The following is a 23,591-nucleotide window of genomic DNA, read 5'->3' as shown; positions in this document are numbered from 1 at the left end:
AAGAGGCCATCTTTCCCAAATGTGAACAATTGTTCACTGAGTAAAGTTGCTTTCTGGCCAAGATGGCCTCCTGCTGACTTTGTGGACACCAGCATGGAATTAGATCAGACTGGACTTAAATGCCTAAGTCTAAAAATATTTTTTGTGCCTTCATCTGCAAGATTTGAGCAAAACAATCATTAAAACATTGCTATTAGGAGAGACGGTGAAGAGATATTTTTTCATTTCAAACGCATTGAGAGAATTAGTCGAAACACTGATATGAAGAGCAGATGTTAATTATATTAAAATATATCTTACTGTTTTGTCATCAAAAGCAAAAAGTAAATATTTGACCTCCTTCACAAAAACATATTTTGTAATATCTGCCATCACAGACTTTCTGGCTGTGGACTCTCAGACACTCACTGTGAAGTCGTGGCCTCAGCTCTGAAGTCCAACCCGTCCCATCTGAGAGATCTGGAGCTGAATAACAACAAGCTGCAGGATTCAGGAGTGAAGCTGCTGTCATCTGGACTGGAGAGTCCAAACTGTGGACTGGAGACTCTGAGGTCAGTTCAATGACTGTAGCTTATGTAGGTTCTTTTTCCTAAAATCAATTAAATCACTGTGAGAGGTTTTGAGAGGTTTTGGGATATGCCTAAGCACATATCTTATGAATGGCTTATCAACAGATTTTTATTTTAACAATTTATTCTTTTTTCAGACTGAGTCACTGCGGTTTGTCAGAGATCAGCTGTGCTTCTCTGGTCTCTGTTCTGAAGTCCAACCCCTCCCATCTGAGAAAGTTGGTGCTGAGTGACAACAAGCTGCAGGATTCAGGGGTGAAGCTGCTGGTGCCTGGACTTGAGAGTCCACACTGTGGACTGGAGACTCTGGGGTTGGTTCACTTACTGTTACTATTGCAGATCTTGTTTATCTCATATTAGTAGTCCATGAGTTTTGGTATGCCTTCAGTGTCCATACATTATTTCAATAAAAAGGGGTGAAGAGTCCTTTTTGTCCATGGAGAAAATTCCACAGACTTAAATAATTGTTTTATGTGATTACCTTGCTGCCCTTGCATGTGGCCAGGTGGCCTCTAAAATGATGAAATGCAAGGCCTGATGGTCAAAAATGTATGATGCCAACATTTGGATGTGATTTCTACACAATTTATTCTTTAATCAGATTGAGTCACTGCAGTTTGTCAGAGAGAAGCTGTGCTTCTCTGGCTTCGGCTCTGAAGTCCAACCCCTCCCATCTGAGAGATCTGGACCTGAGTGGAAATGACCTGCAGGATTCAGGAGTGAAGCTGCTGTGTGATTTTCTGGAGGATCCACACTGTAGACTAAAAACTCTTAGGTCAGACATCTTTTTTTTTTTCTGTGAGATTAATATATAATACTGATCCACACTGAGTACCTTAATGCTAAAGTGTATTCTTCTTCTGTGGTTTAGTCCATTGACTGTGGCAGAGCAATGTTGAGCTGCAGATTAAACCTTCATATAACAAGAAAAACTGGATAATCCACTCTGAAACTCCCAGAGACTTGATTTTTATCTTAAATGTAACTTTATTATTTTTAAATACAATACTGAGCTTTCTTTACCAGGAAAATAAAGAAATAAATAAATAAGTAAAATGAAAAAATCAACAATCAGCTCCTTGGTTTTGCTGATATTGAGCTGCAGGTTGTTTTCTGTGTGCCACTCTGCGCAAGATGGCTTTGTAGCTGCCAGGAAAATTTGTGTGGACATGGTGCAGTGTGTTTGTTCCCCTGATTGCCATGTGAATGGCTTTTTTCTTTTTATTGGACAGAGTCCCCAAACACCTGAGTTTCCATATATTGAATTTGTATATTCTAAATTTTCTTTGACTCTGAATGCATTATTAAAGACTGAATGATTTCAAATGGGAACATTGTTTCCTAAAGTTACATTATTTATTTTTCTTTCAGATTGAGTGGGTGCAGTTTATCAGAGATCAGCTGTGCTTCTCTGGCCTCAGCTCTTAAGTCCAACCCCTCCCATCTGAGAGAGCTGCAGCTGAGAGGAAACCAACTGCAAGATTCAGGAGTGAAGCTGCTATGTGATTTTCTGGAGAGTCTGCACTGTACACTAGAGGCTCTGAGGTCAGTTCACTGTTTATAACTTTTGATAAATGGTCTAATCTGTTTTCAGAAAGTCCTCTGTATTAGAGTTTGTTTGAAATTGATAAAAAAAATATTTGCTGAAGTATTGGACAATGTAATTAAATAAATGTAAATAAAAAAAACAGAATGGAATGATTTGCTAATTCTTTTTAACCTATATTCAATTGAATACAGTACAAAGATAATATATTTAATGTTCAAACTGATAAACTTTGATTTGATGCCTGAAATGTGTTACAAAAAAGTTGGGACAGGAGCTGATTTCCCACTGTGTTATATCACCTTTTTGTGGTTTTGAAACACAACTGTTGAATTATTTGCCCACACAAACCTTATCCTTGGTTGCACCTGTATTTTGTGTGTTGCAGGTATAAAATTTAGAATAACTACATATTTATAAAAAATATGTAAAAGTTTATCAGTTTGATAAGGCGATATCTTGTCTTTGCAAATACTACATGACTGATATGTGATCAGATCTGCCTGAGCAAAAGTGGAGGTGGTCTGGCTTGCATTGTGTTTGGATCTTAGGCAGGTGCAGTCTGTTCAACAACGTGAATAACGTATCCAGATACAGAACATATTTTAATACCAGGTGTAAATGGGGTGTAGGTCAAAAAAGATTCGCAAATCAAAGCATTCCTTTTTCATTTATATTTTACACAGCATCTCATCTTTTGTGGAATCAGGGTTGCGCTTTCAATGTGTTTTAACAAATAATGTTTGATCATTTATATTGGGCACACTAATGTTGAGCTACAAATTTAAAACTTTAACACATCGGACTGGATTATAAAATGATTTTTATGTCCATGACTTATCCTTTATTTAGACTGAGTGAATGCAGTTTGTCAGAGATCAGCTGTGCTTCTCTGGCCTCAGCTCTGAAGTCCAACCCCTCCCATCTGAAACAGCTGCAGCTGAATAGAAACGACAAGCTGCAGGATTCAGGAGTGAAGCTACTCTGTGGTTTTCTGGAGAGTCCACACTGTAGACTGGAGACTCTGAGGTCAGTTCACTGACTCTGTTACTCTTACTGTTGTAGATTTGACATATTTAATTTACAATTGAACCTGATTTATCTTTATACATAACTTTCATTTGCAAAATTGTATACTTCCCATTATTCATTTTGGTATCACATTGCATGGAAAAGCTCATTGATAAGGATATAGTGATGTTGAGCTGCACATTTAAAACCTGAACAGATCTTACTTGATTATAAATGGATTTTCATCTACATTATTTATTTTTTAATCAGATTGTGGGACTGCAGCTTGTCAGAGATCAGCTGTGCTTCTCTGGCCTCAGCTCTGAAGTCCAACCCCTCCCATCTGAGAGAGCTGCAGCTGGGCTATAACAAACTGTATAATTCAGGAGTGAAGCTGCTGTGTGATTTTCTGGAGAGTCCACACTGTAGACTGGAGACTCTGAGGTCAGACACCATGATTTTCTCTGTGCTGAGATTAATTATAACATGAAACTTGTTGTGACATTAAGCTGCAGACATTATACTGATATTATACTGATCCACACTGAGGATCTTCATGTTAAGTCAAGTCTGTTTCTGTCTTCAGTTGTTTAGTTTAGGGGCTGGAAACATTTTTCCCATCAAGGGTGATCATTTTTATGATTCTGTCATTTCTTTTGTGTTTAATTATCTCCTCTTCCATGTTTTGGATCAGTCAGTCTTGAATTGAACAGAATCTTTGCAAGGGGAAGAAGTTTTGAAAAGAGCAAATCAGTTTGTTCCAAACAGAGATGCAAACAGTTAACATATCTTCAGAATGGGAAAATCTTTATATAGACCAACACAGTTTATAGAACTCGAGCTAAGGGAGGCTGCTGTGCCCAGCTTTGGGTTTGTTGTTAAAATCTGACCTCCATTTCTCACTGAAGAATAGATGAATGCTGTATTTTCTCCTCAAACATTTTCTCATCCAGGTTTGGTCCTCCCTCTGCTTTTATTTTTTCTCTCCGCAAAGCATTATTACAGTGAGCTGTTTTACTACATCTGTCTCCATTGTTTACACCTACTTCCTCATGAAATCGCATAAGATCATTTACAGAAGTTTTCAAATCTGTCTGGATTTTAAAGCTTCTGCAGTGTCGGGCCATCTTAACTTGCTTCGCAGCGTGGGACCCTCCAACAAGCATGACCAGTAATTCATTGTCTAAAACAGACCAGTTCAGATTAGTGTGTCATTGCGAAATTTAGTGAGTGGCTTGCTGGAAAATGATTTATGGTATTGATAAAAAAAAAAAAAAAAAAAAAATCATTATTCAGTAAGCAGGGTTCAGTTTGTTAGTCAAGGCCAAAGAGCAGTATGTTCTTGCCTTCTAGCAGGATAGACAAAACAAATCATGTCCACAGTAAATGACAAAAGCTACTAGAAACTCAACTCAACCTGGGTAGTCCTACTTAACAGGTGATCAGCAGACTTATGACCACATGACGTTATCTCAGTGTTAGCCTAATCTTTTTATCGCACTTGGATGTTGAGTCAAATCCTGAATAAGTTTCTGTGAGTTTTTGTGTGCGTTTGGCTGCACAACATGAGTTTGTATAGATGGAGCCACTGGTGGAGCTGACAGAGTTTAATAGAAGAAGCAATGTGTTGCCATTAATTCTGTTTCACTTTTTGTATTTTACTGTTTTGGGCTTGTATCTTGTTGTGTTCACACAAGAACATTATCTTCTAAAGTTACATAATTTATTCTTTATTTAGATTGAGTTACTGCAGTTTGTCAGAGACCAGCTGTGCTTCTCTGGCCTCAGCTCTGAAGTCCAACCCCTCCCATCTGAGAGTGTTGGAGATGACTAACAACAAGCTGCAGGATTCAGGAGTGAAGCAGCTGTGTGGTTTTCTGGAGAGTCCACACTGCAGACTGGAGATTCTGAGGTCAGTTCAGTGACCTTTTGTTACGATTGTGCAACCCTGGTTCCAAAAAAGTTGGAACGTTGTGTAAAACATAAATGAAAACAAAATGCAAATCCTTTTCAACTTATATTCAAGTGAAAAACTTAATTGTTTTTTGTAAATATACACACTTCCCGAATTTGATGCCTGCAACAAACTCCAAACAGACAGGATCATATTTGCTGCTGTGATACATCACACAATATTCAGTCAACATTTGGCAACTGAGGACACTAATTGCTGAAGTGTGAAAATGAAATTCTTTCTTATTCTCACTTAATGTATGACTTCATCTCAGACCTTCACCTCAGTCCATCTCAGATGTTGTTGATATACGTCTTTCTCTTTGCCTGGTAGAGTCTTAACTTGCATTTGTAGATGCAGAGACAAACTGTGTTTACTGACAGCGGTTTTCCAAAGTGTTCCTGAGTCCATGTAGTATCCTTTATACAATGATGCGGGTTTTTAATGCTGTGCTGCCTGGGGGGTCAAAGGTCGCAGACATTCAGTGTTGGTTTTCAGCCCCTTTGTCCCTTACATGCAGAGCTTTCTCTGGATTCCCTGAATCTTTTAATATTATGGATTGTGGATGATGAAAACCCTAAATGCCTGCAGTTTGTTTTCTTGAACTGTTGGATTATTTGCCCACACAGTTTTTCACAAATGGATGAACCTCACACCATCTATGGTTGTGAATGACTGAGCCTTTTGACTTTCACAGTCTTTTGTTGCTCCTGTCCCAACTTCTTCGGAACATGTTGCAGACATCAAATTAAGAATGATGGTATATTTACAAAAACTATAAAGTTTATTTGTTTGAACATAAAATCTTGTCTTCGTACTGTTTCAGTTGAATACAAGCCAAATAGTTTTTGCAAATCCTTTTCAGTTATGTTTTTATTTAACTAAATCAAATTGAATCAAATACCGAGGTATTTTGTGATTTGTTCAATTATAAATGGATTTTTGTCTACATCTTTTATTCTTTACTCAGATTGAGTGGCTGCAGTTTGTCAGAGATCAGCTGTTCTTCTCTGGCCTCGGCTCTGAAGTCCAACCCCTCCCATCTGAAAGAGCTGCACCTGAGCTACAACAAGCTGCAGGATTCAGGAGTGAAGCTGCTGTCTGATCTTGTGGAGAGTCCACACTATAGACTGGAGACTGTGAGGTCAGTAGAAGGTTCGAGTCAGTCCATGCTGGAGTAGAGAGAACGACTCCTGTTTGTTTTGAAATCTACTGTACAACCAGCAGACACTGAGGTGAGTGATTTTGACGGACAGAACTTGTCCAATGGGGAGACCTGTTTGCAACCTTCTGGAATTATGACGGGATTTAAATAAACCTCCAAGACTCCTCCAGATGTATAAACTGCTCCTTCTCAATTGTAAAAGTATCAATTCAATATTTTTGAGACATTGCATGTGGACTGATCTGCACCAGGAAAAGTTAAATGTTTTGTCATGGTAACAAGATTAACCACAGGACTGGAATCATTCAGCAACTCTGTCTTTGATCGACATGGTGACAAACATCAGGAAAAGGTCTGACTATACCAGACAATCACAGGATTATCTTTCCCTGGGACAGAGACTTGACTGTGACTGAAAGTACATCGTATCAATACACACAAGAGAATGAATCAAATGTAATCACAGACACTGTTACCCTTCTGTCACTGTCATGTGACTGAGATGAGATGTCTGTCAGATCCTTGACATCCCTTCTTTCAACCTGAGTCTAAAGTAATGTAAATGAGTTATCAGTCAGTAATCCAGCCAACAATTTCTTAAAGAACAGTACAAATCTGATGTCTGGACAATGTAAGATGGGTGAGTGATTAATTTCTAAATTTAAACATATTTATTATCATGTAACCACACTGTCATCTATGACCATGGAGAATGTGATCTCAGCATTGAATTTCCGATTTTGTGTAAAAACGTATCTTATATATTATAGAATCAGTCTAAGAGTTGTTTAACTTTCTGTCCGTCTAACAGTGGTATTGAAAATTATGTTTCTAATAGTTAAGCAGTTAGGAATACTAAGATTTAATGATGATCTGTAGGTCTGGGATGGTTCATCAACATCATCAATACTGGAAATGTGGCCATTTGCACATGTGTCAGTGGATTGCAATGAAGTGCTCTCCCCTGGTCAAAGCATGGATTCCTGTGGAGAACAAGCTGAAGCTTTAAAACCTTTAAAACCTTCTCCTTGTGTAAGATGAATTGGTGCAAAGACAAAAATTTCACATTTCTCCCACTGAAAGTGCAACAGAATACTTACACTGTGCTTGAAGGATGCAAGTTTCCTCACCTCGATGGAAGCCTGAAGTAGATGACTCTGACCAACCGCTTGTGGTTCTGCAACCAGCTGGACTAGTTGGATGGTCAGTGAGAGACACACTACCGTTATTTTACTGATGGCCTTTCAGTTAATAAAAACAGTAGTATGCTGACAAAAAAGTTTTGTCGTCTTGTTTTTCTTTTTCTTTTTTTATCCAGTGAGACATTTAATTAATAATAATGCACCTCCCAACATTTTAACATGTCTGTGTTAATGAAATGTTACAGATGGACACCTGCAAAGACTGCAAAACTAGATTCTGTAATCCTGATCCTGTGATATCTGGATCAGAATGCTTCTATCTGAAAATCCACAGCAAAACCTACAAGATCAGTTTCTTCCAGAGCAACAAGAAAAGGGGATTAAAAATCTGGATAATTCTGGATTAAAATAATTAAAATTAAAATAATTGTGGATCAAAAGTTTTGAAATACTGGCTCCAGATGATCCAGAGAGGCTCAGCAGCAGCAGCATATATATATGTATATATATATGTATATATATGTATATATATATATATATATACATATATATACATATATATATATATATATATATATGTATATATATATATATATATATATATATATATATATATATATATATATATATATATATATATATATATATATACATATACATATATATATGTGTGTGTGTGTGTGTGTATATATGGAGAGAAAGAGACAGAGAGAGAGAGTAGATCTTTTTCTATTACATCCCAACTGATTGAGTTTTTTGAGTTATTGCAGAAAACTGAACCAAAGAACCACAAAGTCTGTATTATATATTAAAATCACTTTAAGCTGCTGAAATATGTCATATTTTGGTGAAAATCCAGAGCTGTCTTAAATCAAAACATGTTTCTGACTTGTTATATATCTTTTGACATCAAATAAACAAAAAATCTTCAGTGTCATCAGTGGTTAAGATCATGTACATATATATATTTGTTCTGTTTTCTTATATTGTTACAGTTTGTAATAAAAACCGGTCAAAGTTAAAGTTTATGTCATTACCACCAATGGCAGGTTTCTCATATTTTAACAGATAAATATTTGTTTGTAAGGAAAAGAAGTCGATAAAATCTGAACAAAGTCTTTGGCTGCAGAGGAAAAGTTCATAAAGTCATTAAAATCAGAAGAAATAATTTTCTAGTGTGAACAGTGATGCATCACTCTGTTTGGTTTTACCTGTACGGTGATCTGGACATGTTTCTTAGAGCAGATTTACTCTTTCAGCAACTCTGTAAAGAAAATATGGGACACATGCTGAGACACAGTCAATGTGTCATTTTATTAAAGTTGTGTCATTCTTGCAGAAAATAAAAATTGTGTATAAAGACATCAAAACAGATGTTTTGTCAGAAAACAGGTCATATAAGAAGCATCTTAGAGTAAAACTACCTAAATGTACCTCAGTTATATATTCTGGATTTATTTTATATATAAATCCTTCATGTTGTCATTTTAGGGATTTGATTGGCTGAACAAAGTGACAATTATCCTCCTACTCTCCTAAATATTCAGTTTACTGTCAGAGAGGAAAAGAAAATATTCACATTTAAGAAGCTGAAATCAGAGAACAGACTCAAAATGATTAATCAATTATCAAAATAGATGCTGATTAATTTAATAGTTGATTAATCATTACAGCAAATCATTCTCTAAGTTTAATAAATTTATTGATTGATTATTTGATTTTAAGACAGTAAATGATTGTTCTTTATTTCAAAATTGCAATCCGACTAATAATCCCCATTTTTTACTAAATGTATCTGTAATCTGATTACATCTTTTTGTAACTATAATGGAATACAGTTACCTTTTTTGTAGCTAGATATTTATAGATATATCTGTATATGCATGTGTGTGTGTTTGCAGATCCTATTTGAGTAAGAGACAAATCATTTTTCATCAGATATTCAGACAAATCTTTACAGTTTCTGTAAATACTTTGATCAGAGCTGCAAGTTTTGTTAAATGAAGTGAATGAAGATAATGTGGATGTTGAGGTGTGATATCCAGTGAAGTCATGATACTTATAAATACAGAAGACTTGTGGAGACAGGACACAGCTGCAGCGGCTCCTGTGACGAGATAAAAGCTTGTTCACCTTAGTACGCTGTCTTTGTCACCCAAAAAACTCCAGATCCAGTGGAACATGAAGGAGCTGATGTTCAACTGTTAATGTTCCCTATAGGTCTGTAGAGAACACATTGAATTTATCAAGTTCAAAGCATTTTAGTTGTAACTCAGTAAGAACTAAGCACAAACATTTTGATCAAAGTGTTTTTGCTTCAAGCTGAGAGAGACATTCATAAACACATCATTTCAAACAGCTGGTTTGTGTGAGCTACACACACACACACAAATAAACTCACTTTGTTTCCTGTGAATAGAGGGGAGGAGCAACACTGACAAGGTGATCCAGGTTCATGAGAACAGGGAGGGAACCCTGAATGTGAAAGTATTCAGTTGGTTCAGAGTCTATTTTGAGCAGTAGGAGGAAAACTGAAGACTGAGGCAGGGTGAGTGTTGAGACATTTTTCTTAATTTACTGTCAAAGTCTCTGAGTTTTTACCTTGTGGACCGTAGAGGAAAAAAAATGTTAGAATGAGCTCAATAGATTCATTCATTTGTGGACACAAAGTCGTGATTGGCTGAAAAAAAAAAACACATTAAAGCTACTGTGAACCAAGAAAAAAACTGGTTCATTGGTCATATGTGAACACAGCTATTGCACTTGGATGTTGGACATAAGAAACAGGCTGAGATCAACAAGAAAGGTTGTGCTCAGCTTGTTTTCATTTGAACCATAGAACAGCTGATTAATGGTGTAAAATCAAATGGACCAACCACCAGGATTTTTGATGGTATGTATGTGATTTTAGCACCATTTCCAACTGAAATCCATCAGTGGATCATTTTTTCCCCTGATCTGGACCACGTGAACCAAACTACAGGTGTGAAAATCCCCTTAAAGAGAACTGACTGGGTGCAGTGCTGGCTGGCTATAATACTCACCTTATTACTGTATACTGTGTTTGTGTTTCAGAGACAGAGAGATTGTGTGTTACTTCCTGTTCTCTGTCTGTCTTGTGTGTGACTCTTGAACAAACTTGTTTTTCTTGATTCTTGTTTTCTGAGCTCACAGTCGGTGTCACTGTTTTACCTCTCAGACTGGCTGAAGTCCAGAAGATGAGGAGGACAGACGAGGACAGAGCAGAGTCTCCAGTGTCCATGAGTCTCAGTGACGGGTCCAGAGATCATCCTCCAGAGTTCAGTAATGAACCTGGACCCTCAGACTCACAGTAAGAGAACTGATACTAACTCATTCAGTGTTTGCTGGTGATGTTTTGCACAAGGCTTCATGATGTAAGAAAGTTCTTGTATCACATCTGATCTTACCATACTAGCTCATACTGACTCTCTGATCCAGGGTCCAGTCCAACAGACAGAGAGCAGAGTCTCCAGTGTCCAGCTGTCTGTCTATGAAGAGTGACTGGTCCAAAAAGAGACCAGTGGACTTCAGTAATGAACCTGGACTGTCAGACATAAAGTAAGAGACTGTTTTACTGTAAATGGACGATGATGCATTGACGATGAAGACAAAATGCTAGGTCTATTTTGTAATGATTCAGAGATTTCAGTGGAAAACTTTGAATCAAGTGGACCCTATTTGTGGTCAACTGCATGTTGACCACAAGTATTTATTTTTTATTTCTTATTTATTTACTTCTGACCTTAAATGTTATTAAGAAGCAGACAGGAAAAGCTGTTAATCAGTGTTTATGAATGCAGGAGAGTTGAAATAAAAATAAATAATAAATAAATGTAACAATTATTTTCATTACAGACTGAATGATGAGTTATAGAGAAGTAACTACACTTCTGCTGCTCTCAGACAAATCTTGATATTTTTCAACAAAAACAACAAATCATTACAGACCGAGCATCACCTCATACTGGGACCAGTCTGACTCACCAGAAGATTCCTCTGGTTCCCAGTGTGGAGAAACATCCAGAACAAGAGCTGGACTACAGACAGACAGTCAGAGCAGCACTGAACAAAGTAAGACTACAGATTCTGATGTCATCATTTCTGAAGATATGAGTTTGAGTTGAATTCAGGAACATTTGTTGTGTCAGACTTGGAATTTTCATATTATTATGATTATTATAAATTCAAAAACATTTTTATTTATCTGGATTTTTGCTCTCTGTTCGGTCTCAGAACACTATTCTTCTCTTTCAGCAGATCGTGGTCTGCAGGAGGTTTTAGATGAACATAAGATCAGTCTGAAGACGAGATGTGAACGTGTGACTGAAGGAACTGATGGAACAGGAAGTGGAACCCTCCTCAACAGGATCTACACTGAGCTCTACATCACAGAGGGACAGAGTGAAGAGGTTAATACCCAACATGAGGTGAGACAGCTGGAGACAACGTCCAAGAAGGAGACCCTCCATGAGACTCCAATCAAGTGCCAGGACATCTTTAAAGTCTTACCTGACCAACAGAGACACATCAGAGTCGTTCTGACCAACGGCGTCGCTGGAGTTGGAAAAACCTTCTCAGTGCAGAAGTTCACTCTGGACTGGGCAGAGGGTTTGGAAAACCAAGATGTCAGTCTGCTGATTCTGCTTTCGTTCAGGGAGCTGAACTTGATCAAAGATGAGCAGTACAGTCTTCTCAGTCTGCTCCATGTTTTCCATCCAACATTACAGAAGGTCACAGCAGAGAAGCTGGCTGTCTGTAAACTTGTGTTCATCTTTGACGGCCTGGATGAAAGCAGACTTTCACTGGATTTCAACAACAGTCAGGTTGTGTCTGATGTCACACAGAAGTCATCAGTCAACGTGCTGCTGACAAACCTCATCAAGGGGAATCTGCTTCCCTCAGCTCTCATCTGGATAACTTCCAGACCTGCAGCGGCCAATCAGATCCCTCCTTCATGTGTTGACAGGGTAACAGAAGTACGAGGCTTCACTGATGACCAGAAGGAGGAGTACTTCAGGAGGAGGTCCAGTGATGAAGATCTGTCCAGCAGAATCATCTCACACATCAAGACATCCAGGAGCCTCCACATCATGTGTCTGATCCCAGTCTTCTGCTGGATCACTGCTACAGTTCTGGAGGACATGTTGACTACAGAGCAGAGAGGAGAGCTGCCCAAGACCCTGACTGACCTGTACTCACACTTCCTGCTGGTTCAGACAAAGAGGAAGAAGAACAAGTACCATGAGGGACATGAGACGAGTCCACAGGAGCTGATGGAGGCTGACAGGGAAGTTCTTCTGAAGCTGGGGAGGCTGGCGTTGGAACATCTGGAGGAAGGAAACATCATGTTCTACCAAGAAGACCTGGAGCGATGTGGTCTGGATGTCACAGAGGCCTCGGTGTACTCAGGAGTTTGTACAGAGATCTTCAAAAGAGAGAGTGTGATCTTCCAGAAAACAGTCTACTGCTTTGTTCATCTGAGCGTTCAGGAGTTTCTGGCTGCAGTCTACATGTTCCACTGTTACACCAACAGGAACACACAGGTACTGGAGGCTTTTCTAAAACCAAAATCTGTTCTGAAGAAGATTTTTAAATATTTTGGAAAAGATGATCTCCATGACTCATCCCTGGATGTCTTTCTGAGGAGAGCCATGAAGAAATCCCTCAACAGTAAAAATGGTCACCTGGACCTGTTTGTCCGCTTCCTTCATGGCCTCTCTCTGGAGTCCAACCAGAGACTCTTAGGAGGCCTGCTGGGTCGGACAGACAACAGTCCAGAAATCATCCAGAGAGTCATCAACAACCTGAAGGAGATGAACAGTGATGAAATCTCTCCTGACAGAAGCATCAACATCTTCCACTGTCTGATGGAGATGAACGACCGCTCAGTACATCAGGAGATCCAAGAGTTCCTGAAGTCACGGAACGGATCAGAGAAGAAACTCTCTGAGATCCAGTGCTCAGCTCTGTCCTACATGCTGCAGATGTCAGAGGAGGTTCTGGATGACTTTGACCTGAACAACTACAACACATCAGACCAGGGACGACTGAGACTGATTCCAGCTGTGAGGAACTGCAGAAAGGCTCAGTAAGTCCAGATGTGATTATCAACACTCTGAATCAATGTAAAGCTTAAGTCATCAATATTAGAGTAAAGACACACTTAACAGACATGTACTTTATAAAATGTGCACAACAGAAATGTTTGCTTAAACTGAACCTATTTTTTAAATAATCATATGTGTTAGACTACAGATGTCTGCAAAAATCATGTTTGTGTTGATACATATAAGCTACTGAACAACTCTTCTCTCATCTTCTGTTTCTTTAATGGAGGTTTGATACAAATCCAGCAGAAAAACCTTTTAAAAAATGTTTTGACAGACATCATTTTATCACAACAGTCATGTTTGATTTTTACAGAGGATCCAGTGTCTGCACTCTCTTTATATAATGTGTCTGTTTGTTATATAGTACAAACATGTCATATCTGAGATCTGCTGGAACTAACAGCACTTGAAATTTAACTTTTTTTCATTATTGCTATTTTATTTTTTCTCAGCAGTTTCTGAGACATTTCCTATTAAAGCTGTGGTAGTCAGCATTTTTTTTTGCATCAGTGATCAATAATTCCATAATAACCTTTCAACATATTTTAAATCAGGTGGTCTGAGACAGAACTAGACTTCTGCACCTCCTCTTGACTCTGTTTTCAGGCTTTAGTGAATCTGGTCCGTGACGGTAGACTTCAACTAATGAACTAATCCTACAGTTTACAGTGAGATCATTAGTCTGTCTGTCCATGTTGACTGCTGACTGGAGGAGAAATGGATTTGATTTGATTTGATTTGTGCCGACTTGCATTTCCATCAGCACTTTGATCGTGTTGAGCTGCAGCGACTATGAACCATAAAATGATAGAACAATCTTTACTACTGATACTAATAATGCGACATTAGTCCTACATTTAATGTGAGATGAAAAGCAGATGGAGTGACATAAGATGCATGAAAGATGCACAAAATCCACACAAGGACGTGACTGAGGTAAATAGATAGAAGGGCAGTTACAGTCTGCAGTCATTTTACAGCTCATTGAACATTGTGTCAAAATAAAGTTTAACAAACACAAATCACAGCAGCCTGTTCATCAAAATATGACACATTATAGTCATTTGTCAGACATTTTTGTCTATTAGCAGTTCATTATGTTGCTTAAAGACACTTTGACATGTGGAGCTCAAGTTTCAAAGCAGAAACCTTTTGATCAGGGACTGACCAGCTGAGCTCATCATCATTTACTTTGTGATGCAAAATGCACTCAGTCTATTTTTATAATGTCACATGTTATCATACTCTTAAATATTTTCTCTGTCATCACAGACTTTCTGGCTGTGGACTCTCAGAGACTCACTGTGAAGTCGTGGCCTCAGTTCTGAAGTCTGACTCCTCCCATCTGAGACATCTGGACCTCAGCTTAAACAAGAACCTGCAGGATTCAGGAGTGAAGCGTCTGTGTTCTGGACTGAAGAGTCCAAACTGTAGACTGGAGACTCTGAGGTCAGTTCATCATTTGTTCTTTTCCACTTTATATTTACCAAATTTAAATCCATAAGAGAAACTTTAAATTTCCTTCAGTTCTCTTGTTTTCTGTGTTTGTCTGAACTCTTTTTTAAAGTTTTTAGTCTGAATAGTTTGACTCTGAATTTAGTCTGTAATCAAACTGGATTCATTTTAGTAAGAAAACTGTCTGACTTATCCTTCATTGAGCTGCAAAATGAAATAAAGATTTGTTATTTTGGTTACATGTGACACATCTGTAACAAACAGAAGAAGCTTTCAGGAATAATGTCTTTTTATTTTATTATCATTATTATTTTGGAATATTTTATTTTTCTTCTTCAAAACCAAACATGTAACCAACAAGTGACAGAACAAAGTCAACAAGACAATAAAGAAATTCAAATGAAAATCAAACAGATACCATCCACAATGACAGCAAAATAATGTAGCTAAAGAAAACATGAAGAGACACGGAGCAACATCTCACTTCAAGGATCATGTTGTCAAACATCCTCAATACAGGAAGACAAGACAGAGACACAATCAATCTGTTGATTGATCTGAGAGGATGTGGGGGGGGGGGGCACCCTCCCTCCCTCTTGAAGATCAAACAAATGTCTTTTCATGTTTTGCTCCATGAGAAATTAGTTTGATTCATAAACAGTAATGAAGCTCTCTCTGTCCCTCTCTCTCTCTGGTCTTTAAGCTGATGTGTTATAAAGCTTCATAATCCTGGTCCTGCTGCTCTGATTCTCCGGTCCATCTCCTGCTCCATTGTCCCCTCACTGGAGAACAGGACCCTGAGACTATGAACCATAAAATGATAGAACAATCTTTACTACTGATACTAATAATGCAATATTAGTCCTACATTTAATGTGAGATGAAAAGCAGATGGAGTGACATAAGATGCATGAAAGATGCACAAAATCCACACAAGGACGTGACTGAGGTAAATAGATAGAAGGGCAGTTACAGTCTGCAGTCATTTTACAGCTCATTGAACATTGTGTCAAAATAAAGTTTAACAAACACAAATCACAGCAGCCTGTTCATCAAAATATGACACATTATAGTCATTTGTCAGACATTTTTGTCTATTAGCAGTTCATTATGTTGCTTAAAGACACTTTGACATGTGGAGCTCAAGTTTCAAAGCAGAAACCTTTTGATCAGGGACTGACCAGCTGAGCTCATCATCATTTACTTTGTGATGCAAAATGCACTCAGTCTATTTTTATCATTGTCACATGTTATCATACTCTTAAATATTTTCTCTGTCATCACAGACTTTCTGACTGTGGACTCTCAGAGACTCACTGTGAAGTCGTGGCCTCAGTTCTGAAGTCTGACTCCTCCCATCTGAGACGTCTGGACCTGAGTAACAACAAGAACCTGCAGGATTCAGGAGTGAAGCGTCTGTGTTCTGGACTGAAGAGTCCAAACTGTAGACTGGAGACTCTGAGGTCAGTTCATCATTTGTTCTTTTCCACTTTATATTTACCAAATTTAAATCCATAAGAGAAACTTTAAATTTCCTTCAGTTCTCTTGTTTTCTGTGTTTGTCTGAACTCTTTTTTAAAGTTTTTAGTCTGAATAGTTTGACTCTGAATTTAGTCTGTAATCAAACTGGATTCATTTTAGTAAGAAAACTGTCTGACTTATCCTTCATTGAGCTGCAAAATGAAATAAAGATTTGTTATTTTGGTTACATGTGACACATCTGTAACAAACAGAAGAAGCTTTCAGGAATAATGTCTTTTTATTTTATTATCATTATTATTTTGGAATATTTTTATTTTGCTTCTTCAAAACCAAACATGTAACCAACAAGTGACAGAACAAAGTCAACAAGACAATAAAGAAATTCAAATGAAAATCAAACAGATTCCATCCACAATGACAGCAAAATAATGTAGCTAAAGAAAACATGAAGAGACACGGAGCAACATCTCACTTCAAGGATCATGTTGTCAAACATCCTCAATACAGGAAGACAAGACAGAGACACAATCAATCTGTTGATTGATCTGAGAGGATGTGGGGGGGGGCACCCTCCCTCCCTCTTGAAGATCAAACAAATGTCTTTTCATGTTTTGCTCCATGAGAAATTAGTTTGATTCATAAACAGTAATGAATCTCTCTCTGTCCCTCTCTCTCTCTGGTCTTTAAGCTGATGTGTTATAAAGCTTCATAATCCTGCTCCTGCTGCTCCGAGTCTCCGGTCCATCTCCTGCTCCATTGTCCCCTCACTGGAGAACAGGACCCTGAGACTATGAACCATAAAATGATAGAACAATCTTTACTAATGATACTAATAATGCGACATTAGTCCTACATTTAATGTGAGATGAAAAGCAGATGGAGTGACATAAGATGCATGAAAGATGCACAAAATCCACACAAGGACGTGACTGAGGTAAATAGATAGAAGGGCAGTTACAGTCTGCAGTCATTTTACAGCTCATTGAACATTGTGTCAAAATAAAGTTTAACAAACACAAATCACAGCAGCCTGTTCATCAAAATATGACACATTATAGTCATTTGTCAGACATTTTTGTCTATTAGCAGTTCATTATGTTGCTTAAAGACACTTTGACATGTGGAGCTCAAGTTTCAAAGCAGAAACCTTTTGATCAGGGACTGACCAGCTGAGCTCATCATCATTTACTTTGTGATGCAAAATGCACTCAGTCTATTTTTATCATTGTCACATGTTATCATACTCTTAAATATTTTCTCTGTCATCACAGACTTATTAACTGTGGACTCTCAGAGACTCACTGTGAAGTCGTGGCCTCAGTTCTGAAGTCTGACTCCTCCCATCTGAGACATCTGAACCTGAATTACAACAACCTGCAGGATTCAGGAGTGAAGCGTCTGTGTTCTGGACTGAAGAGTCCAAACTGTAGACTGGAGACTCTGAGGTCAGTTCATCATTTGTTCTTTTCCACTTTATATTTACCAAATTTAAATCCATAAGAGAAACTTTAAATTTCCTTCAGTTCTCTTGTTTTCTGTGTTTGTCTGAACTCTTTTTTAAAGTTTTTAGTCTGAATAGTTTGACTCTGAATTTAGTCTGTAATCAAACTGGATTCATTTTAGTAAGAAAACTGTCTGACTTATCCTTCATTGAGCTGCAAAATGAAATAAAGATTTGTTATTTTGGTTACATGTGACACATCTGTAACAAACAGAAGAAGCTTTCAGGAATAATGTCTTTTTATTTTATTATCATTATTATTTTGGAATATTTTCTTTTGCTTCTTCAAAACCAAACATGTAACCAACAAGTGACAGAACAAAGTCAACAAGACAATAAAGAAATTCAAATGAAAATCAAACAGATACCATCCACAATGACAGCAAAATAATGTAGCTAAAGAAAACATGAAGAGACACGGAGCAACATCTCACTTCAAGGATCATGTTGTCAAACATCCTCAATACAGGAAGACAAGACAGAGACACAATCAATCTGGAACATCAAGAGTTTTTTCTAAAATTCAAAAAGAGTTTCCATATGTTGAAAACTGTTTTCCTTTTGTTCCTCAAGCAGCAGGTTATTTTCTCTGGAGTTATACAGCTGATCAGTTCAGAGAGACACATTCCCTCTGGGAGAGTGGCGTCTGATTTACATTTGAACACAATCCTTATTTTTGTGACGGTCAACAAAATTGTGTCTTTGTAAATAACCTTCCAACACAGTATTTTATCAGAACTTCTACATTTATCCATAAAGCCAGCAGGTAACATTTCAGATGTGGAGAAGATCCATCTGTCTTTGCTCAGAGCTCATTTGATCCAGTAATGAAGATGACTGAAGATTAAAGTCACAGTCAGTCAGCTGTGTGTTGATAACAGTGGTGATGATCACAGTCTAAATCTGAGGATTTAAATGAGAGACTCAGAAGTGTTTGGACAGATTAAAGAGTTTTCTTAAGTTTTGGTTTTACCTAAAGTTTTATTTATTTCATCAAGTCTTATTTATTTCATATTCACCATGTTGGAATTCTATAGGAGACATCTGTCTTAGGTTTTTTTCATAAAATGACACATGATTGTTTAAAAAAAGAACATGAAAGTAAGAAAAGTAACAAAAACTGATCTGATAATTATTACAGACTTGACTGAGATCAGCAGCATGTTATTATTCTGTATTGATATTTATAGGTGTATGAATGTTGTGCTGATATTTGTGTGACTTCTGTAGAAGACTGACGTTATGATGATCCCTAATAACACAATAACAAAGTCACTCTGCTCATTTTAGAGAAAAGCTCATTGATTAGGACAAAATAATGTTGAGCTGCACATTTAAAACCTGAACACATCTCATTGTATTATAAATTCATTTTTATCTATATCGTTTATTCTTTATTCAGATTGAGTGGCTGCAGTTTGTCAGAGATCAGCTGTTCTTCTCTGGTCTCAGCTCTGAAGTCCAACTCCTCCCATCTGACAGAGCTGGACTTGAGCTACAACAAAGACCTGAAGGATTCAGGAGTGAAGCTGCTGTGTGATTTTCTGGAGAGTCCAAACTGTAGACTGGAGACTCTGAGGTCAGACACCATTTTTTACTTATGTACTGAGATTAATATGATGTGAAAGTTGTGTTGACACTAAACTGCAGACAGAAGGCTGACATACTGTATCTTCATCTGAATGTCAAAGTCTGTTTTCTTCTTCAGTGGTTTAGTTCATTGACTGTGGCAGAGAAATGTTGAGCTGCACATTTAAAACCTTCATATAACAAGAAAAATCTTGATTTTCATCTCATATTCTCCATCATGATTTTGTTTAAACAAATTTTAATATCTATAATATCTAAATACAATGAATAAAGGAATAACCTCTTTCAACTATCAGACAATAACAAATATATTCAGTATTTGTGTTTTCCAACATATTTATGAATCTATATGATTCTTATACTGACTGAATAGTTTAAACTGAAGATACTTTGATTTTATGACTGCAGTATTAAATATTAATGGAAGAATAATAAGAAATATTGTAGATGTTTTTTGTTCATATTCCCCCAAAATTTCTCCTGACATATTTGGCATCTTTGAATCGACTGGTGGAGCTGCGTCTTTATTGAAGTAGCAGCATGTTGTCAATAATATTAATGAGAACCCTTTAACTTTTTGTATTTTACAATTTTGAACCTGTTGAGTTCAGATGTTTGAAGTTTCCATTTTCTGAAAATTTTCTAAATCTTGTTCAGCTCTGAACAGATTATTAAACACTGAATGATTTCAAACAGGAACATTTTCTAAATCTGTCTGACATCATTTATTCTTTATTCAGATTGATGTGCTGCAGTTTGTCAAAGATCAGCTGTTCTTCTCTGGCCTCAGCTCTGAAGTCCAACCCCTCCCATCTGAGAGAGCTGTGGCTGTGGGAAAACGATCTGCAGGATTCAGACGTGAAGCGTCTGTCTGATCTTGTGGAGAGTCCACACTTTGCTCTGAAGACTCTGAGGTCAGTAGAAAGTTGGAGTCAGTCCCTGCTGGTTTCATCAATATTGTATTAAACACAATCAGTGTCAAAGCAAAGATCCAGTATTTCCTGCTTTCATCAGTGAAGCTGTGAGAGGAGAATGGTGACGGGCTTCAGGATTGGACAGAAAGACAGAGAGAGAGAGAACAGTCAGCCAATCAGATGAGCCAGAAGCTTGTTGTGATCATGTGTTTGAGTTGATGTGAAGACGACTGTTGTTGTTGTGTTCATGTCTACAGGAAATAAAGCTGGATTACAGCTGACAGCATTACAAGATGTACAGAGACAGAGGTCCTCATTCATCAAACTGTTGTTCCATCAAATCTGATCTCAAACTGTTTGTTCTCTCATGTCGACACTAAAGAATCGATCAGTTCATCTTTGTCACAGCTCTACTCAGCACTTTATTTCCACTGTGTACTTGAGTGAAATGTGCAGAGTCAACAGACCTGATGCTCAAAGTCTGTGCAGGTCTGTGAGCTTCAGTCCAACACGTCAACATGAGAGCTGAAAGGAAGCAGCTACGCTCCACAGCTGCTCCACTTCTGGTCTGAACAGGACTGAAGTCCCTGCTGGTCTTTATACTGGATGTGCTGCTTCACTGACTGACAGCTGATGAAGGGAGTCTCTGTAAACACTGATTTATCACCTCTGTTCTCTGTCTTCTTCTCTCATCAGATCGAAGTGGTGGTCTCTGTCAGAGTGATGATGAAGGAGTTTGTGTTGAGAGGATCAGCTGTGTCCTGATGATCCAGAGAGGCTGAAGCAGCAGCAGCAGCAGCAGCAGCAGCAGCAGCAGCAGCTTGTGTGTGGACAGACTCTGACTGGGTCGTGTTACTGGGAGGTGGAGTGGAGAGGAGAGCTTCATCCAGCACTGACTGACAGAGGAATCACAACAGGTGGAGGTGACTGTCAGTGCTGCAGTCTGAACACCATCATCCCTGTGTGTTCCTCTGGATCATGTGACAGAGGATCATCAGTGTGTGTGGACTGCTCTGCTGCTGCTCTGTCCTAAACAAACATTGAACTCATTCAGTGAAGATTCTGCATTAATTTTAACGTCAATCAGGAAAACAAAAACAGATTTTCTGACCCAGAATAGAAATTTCAAAGGACACAGCAGCTGGACGGTTGATGTCAGAGTAGACTGTATATATATATATGTATATATTTATAGAGTGTAGATCTTTTTCTGTTACATCCCAACTGATTGGTTCAGTTTTCTGCAATAACTCAAAGAACCACAAAGTCTGATGATAATTATCTGTGGATTTGTCACTATGAACAAACTCTGTCACATTCAAATCATTTAATTTGTTGTAAATGAAATATATATATTAAAATCACTTTAAGTTACTGAAATATGTCATATTTTGGTGAAAATCCAGAGCTGTCTTAAATCAAAACATGCTCTGACTTGTTATATATCTTTTGACATCAAATAAACAAAAACATCTTCAGTGTCATCAGTGGTTAAGATCATGTACATGTATATATTTGTTCTGTTTTCTTATATTGTTACAGTTTGTAATAAAAAACAGTCAAAGTTAAAGTTTTGATCATTACCACCAATGTCAGGTTTCTCATATTTTAACAGATAAATATTTGTTTGTAAGGAAAATAAGTTGATAAAACCTGAACAAAGTCTTTGGCTGCAGAGGAAAAGTTCATAAAGTCATTAAAATCCCAGCATCAAAACAAATGTTTTGTCAGAAAACAGGTCATATAAGAAGCATCTTAGAGTAAAACTACCTAAATGTACCTCATTTATATATTCTGGATTTATTTTATATATAAAACCTTCATGTTGTCATTGTAGAGATTTGATTGGCTGAACAAAGTGACAATTATCCTCCTACTCTGTTCTGATTGGCTCTGTCTTTACATGGGAGAAGAGAGGCGGGCTCTTCCTTCCAACTCAGACTTTCATTGGCTGCTGTGGACTCTGGACAGGACATGGAAGCTCCCATTGGCTCAGGTGAGGTGTCAATCAAAATGAGAACCAGGTGCTGCTGTGATGTCTGAACAGGTGGAGAAAAGAGATGATTGGATGGAGGATCACTACTTTGTTTGGTTGTGGGTTTGTTTTTTCAGTGTTTGTGTGTTTATTGGTGTAAATCATATGTTTTGGACTGAATATGTCAGTGGATTGGATCGACTGGACTCTTTGGGATTAAAACAAGACAGTTTTTGTCAGTTTTGATCAACATTTGTCTGATCAGGAGAGCGTTCAGGGTGAGAGCCTCACTGATGGACACACAGCAAACTCAGAGCAGTGGCACTTCCTGTGACAGTCTGAGCTGCTACTGACCCGCCACAGGTTAGTGTGTCCGTGTGTGTGTGTGTGTGTGTGTGTGTGTGTGTGTGTGTGTGTGTGTGTGTGTGCTGTTGAGATGGAAAACATATTTATGTGGGATTGTGTTGGTACTTTAGCCTAATATGGTGTTTATAGGGTGACTGAGTACATGGTAATGAACTGGCCACTGTGTTTGGTCTTATGTTCTTTTTTCTTTAAAGTTATAATCTGACTGATAAACCCCATTTTTACTGAATGTATTTATTCTGATTACATCTTTCTGTAACTGTGATGGAACACTATGTGTGTATGTTTGTGTATGTGTGTATGTATATATGTGTGTAACTTTGTATGTCTGTATGTATGTATGTATGTATGCATGTGTGTATTTTGTATTCATACATATATGTGTGTATGTATGTTTGTGTGTGTAGGCATTGTTGTATGTATGTAAGAGTATATGTATGTATGCATGGTCGTGTGTGTATATATGCATGCATATATATGTCAGTATGTGTTTATGTATCTACGTGTATGTATGTATGTGTGTATTTTGTATTTATACATGTATGTATGTGTGTATGTATGCTTGTATCTTTGTGTGTATGATGTGTGTGTTATGTATGTTAACAGTTTGTATTTATGTATTTGTGTATGTATGCATGCATGTATATATGTCAGTATGTGTTTATGTATGAGTGTGCGTATGTACGTATGTTTATGTATTGCATGTATGTATATGTGTGTATTGTATTTATACATATATGTGTATGTATGTATGTGTATATGTTTCTGTATGTGTATGCATACATACATT

At 37.6% G+C, this 23,591-nt stretch overlaps 2 protein-coding genes across 7 annotated transcripts; both read left to right on the top strand.

The window, feature by feature from the left end:
• Positions 1–261: 261 nt before the first annotated feature.
• On the top strand, positions 262–7,512 carry LOC146307884 (uncharacterized). The gene is made up of 7 exons (XM_084710417.1): positions 262–274; positions 401–551; positions 707–880; positions 1,171–1,344; positions 3,397–3,570; positions 4,865–5,038; positions 6,051–7,512. Exons 1-7 carry the CDS (start codon positions 262–264, stop codon positions 6,259–6,261), a joined length of 1,071 nt encoding a protein of 356 aa, XP_084566543.1. The 3' UTR covers positions 6,262–7,512.
• Positions 7,513–10,623: 3,111 nt separating this feature from the next.
• Positions 10,624–22,224, top strand: LOC146307883 (protein NLRC3-like). Of its 6 annotated transcripts, XM_084747327.1 has the most exons (9): positions 10,624–10,718; positions 10,847–10,966; positions 11,355–11,479; positions 11,663–13,496; positions 14,791–14,967; positions 16,260–16,436; positions 17,727–17,900; positions 19,359–19,535; positions 20,287–22,224. In XM_084747327.1, exons 1-9 carry the CDS (start codon positions 10,648–10,650, stop codon positions 20,510–20,512), a joined length of 3,081 nt encoding a protein of 1,026 aa, XP_084603453.1. In that variant the 5' UTR covers positions 10,624–10,647; the 3' UTR covers positions 20,513–22,224. The 6 variants fall into 6 exon arrangements, with proteins under 6 accessions (XP_084603453.1, XP_084603450.1, XP_084603449.1 ...); XM_084747324.1 differs by lacking the exon at positions 20,287–22,224 and having other exon boundaries at positions 10,625–10,718; positions 11,666–13,496; positions 19,359–20,155; XM_084747323.1 differs by lacking the exon at positions 20,287–22,224 and having other exon boundaries at positions 10,626–10,718; positions 19,359–20,155.
• The last annotated feature ends 1,367 nt before the right edge of the window (positions 22,225–23,591 follow it).

Source organism: Lutjanus erythropterus, chromosome 21, assembly GCF_056507025.1.
Source record: "Lutjanus erythropterus isolate fLutEry1 chromosome 21, fLutEry1.hap2, whole genome shotgun sequence".
NCBI classification, from domain to species: Eukaryota; Metazoa; Chordata; class Actinopteri; order Lutjaniformes; family Lutjanidae; genus Lutjanus; species Lutjanus erythropterus.
Note: the sequence above shows the minus strand (reverse complement) of the source record. Positions and strands in the feature narration are given on the sequence as shown.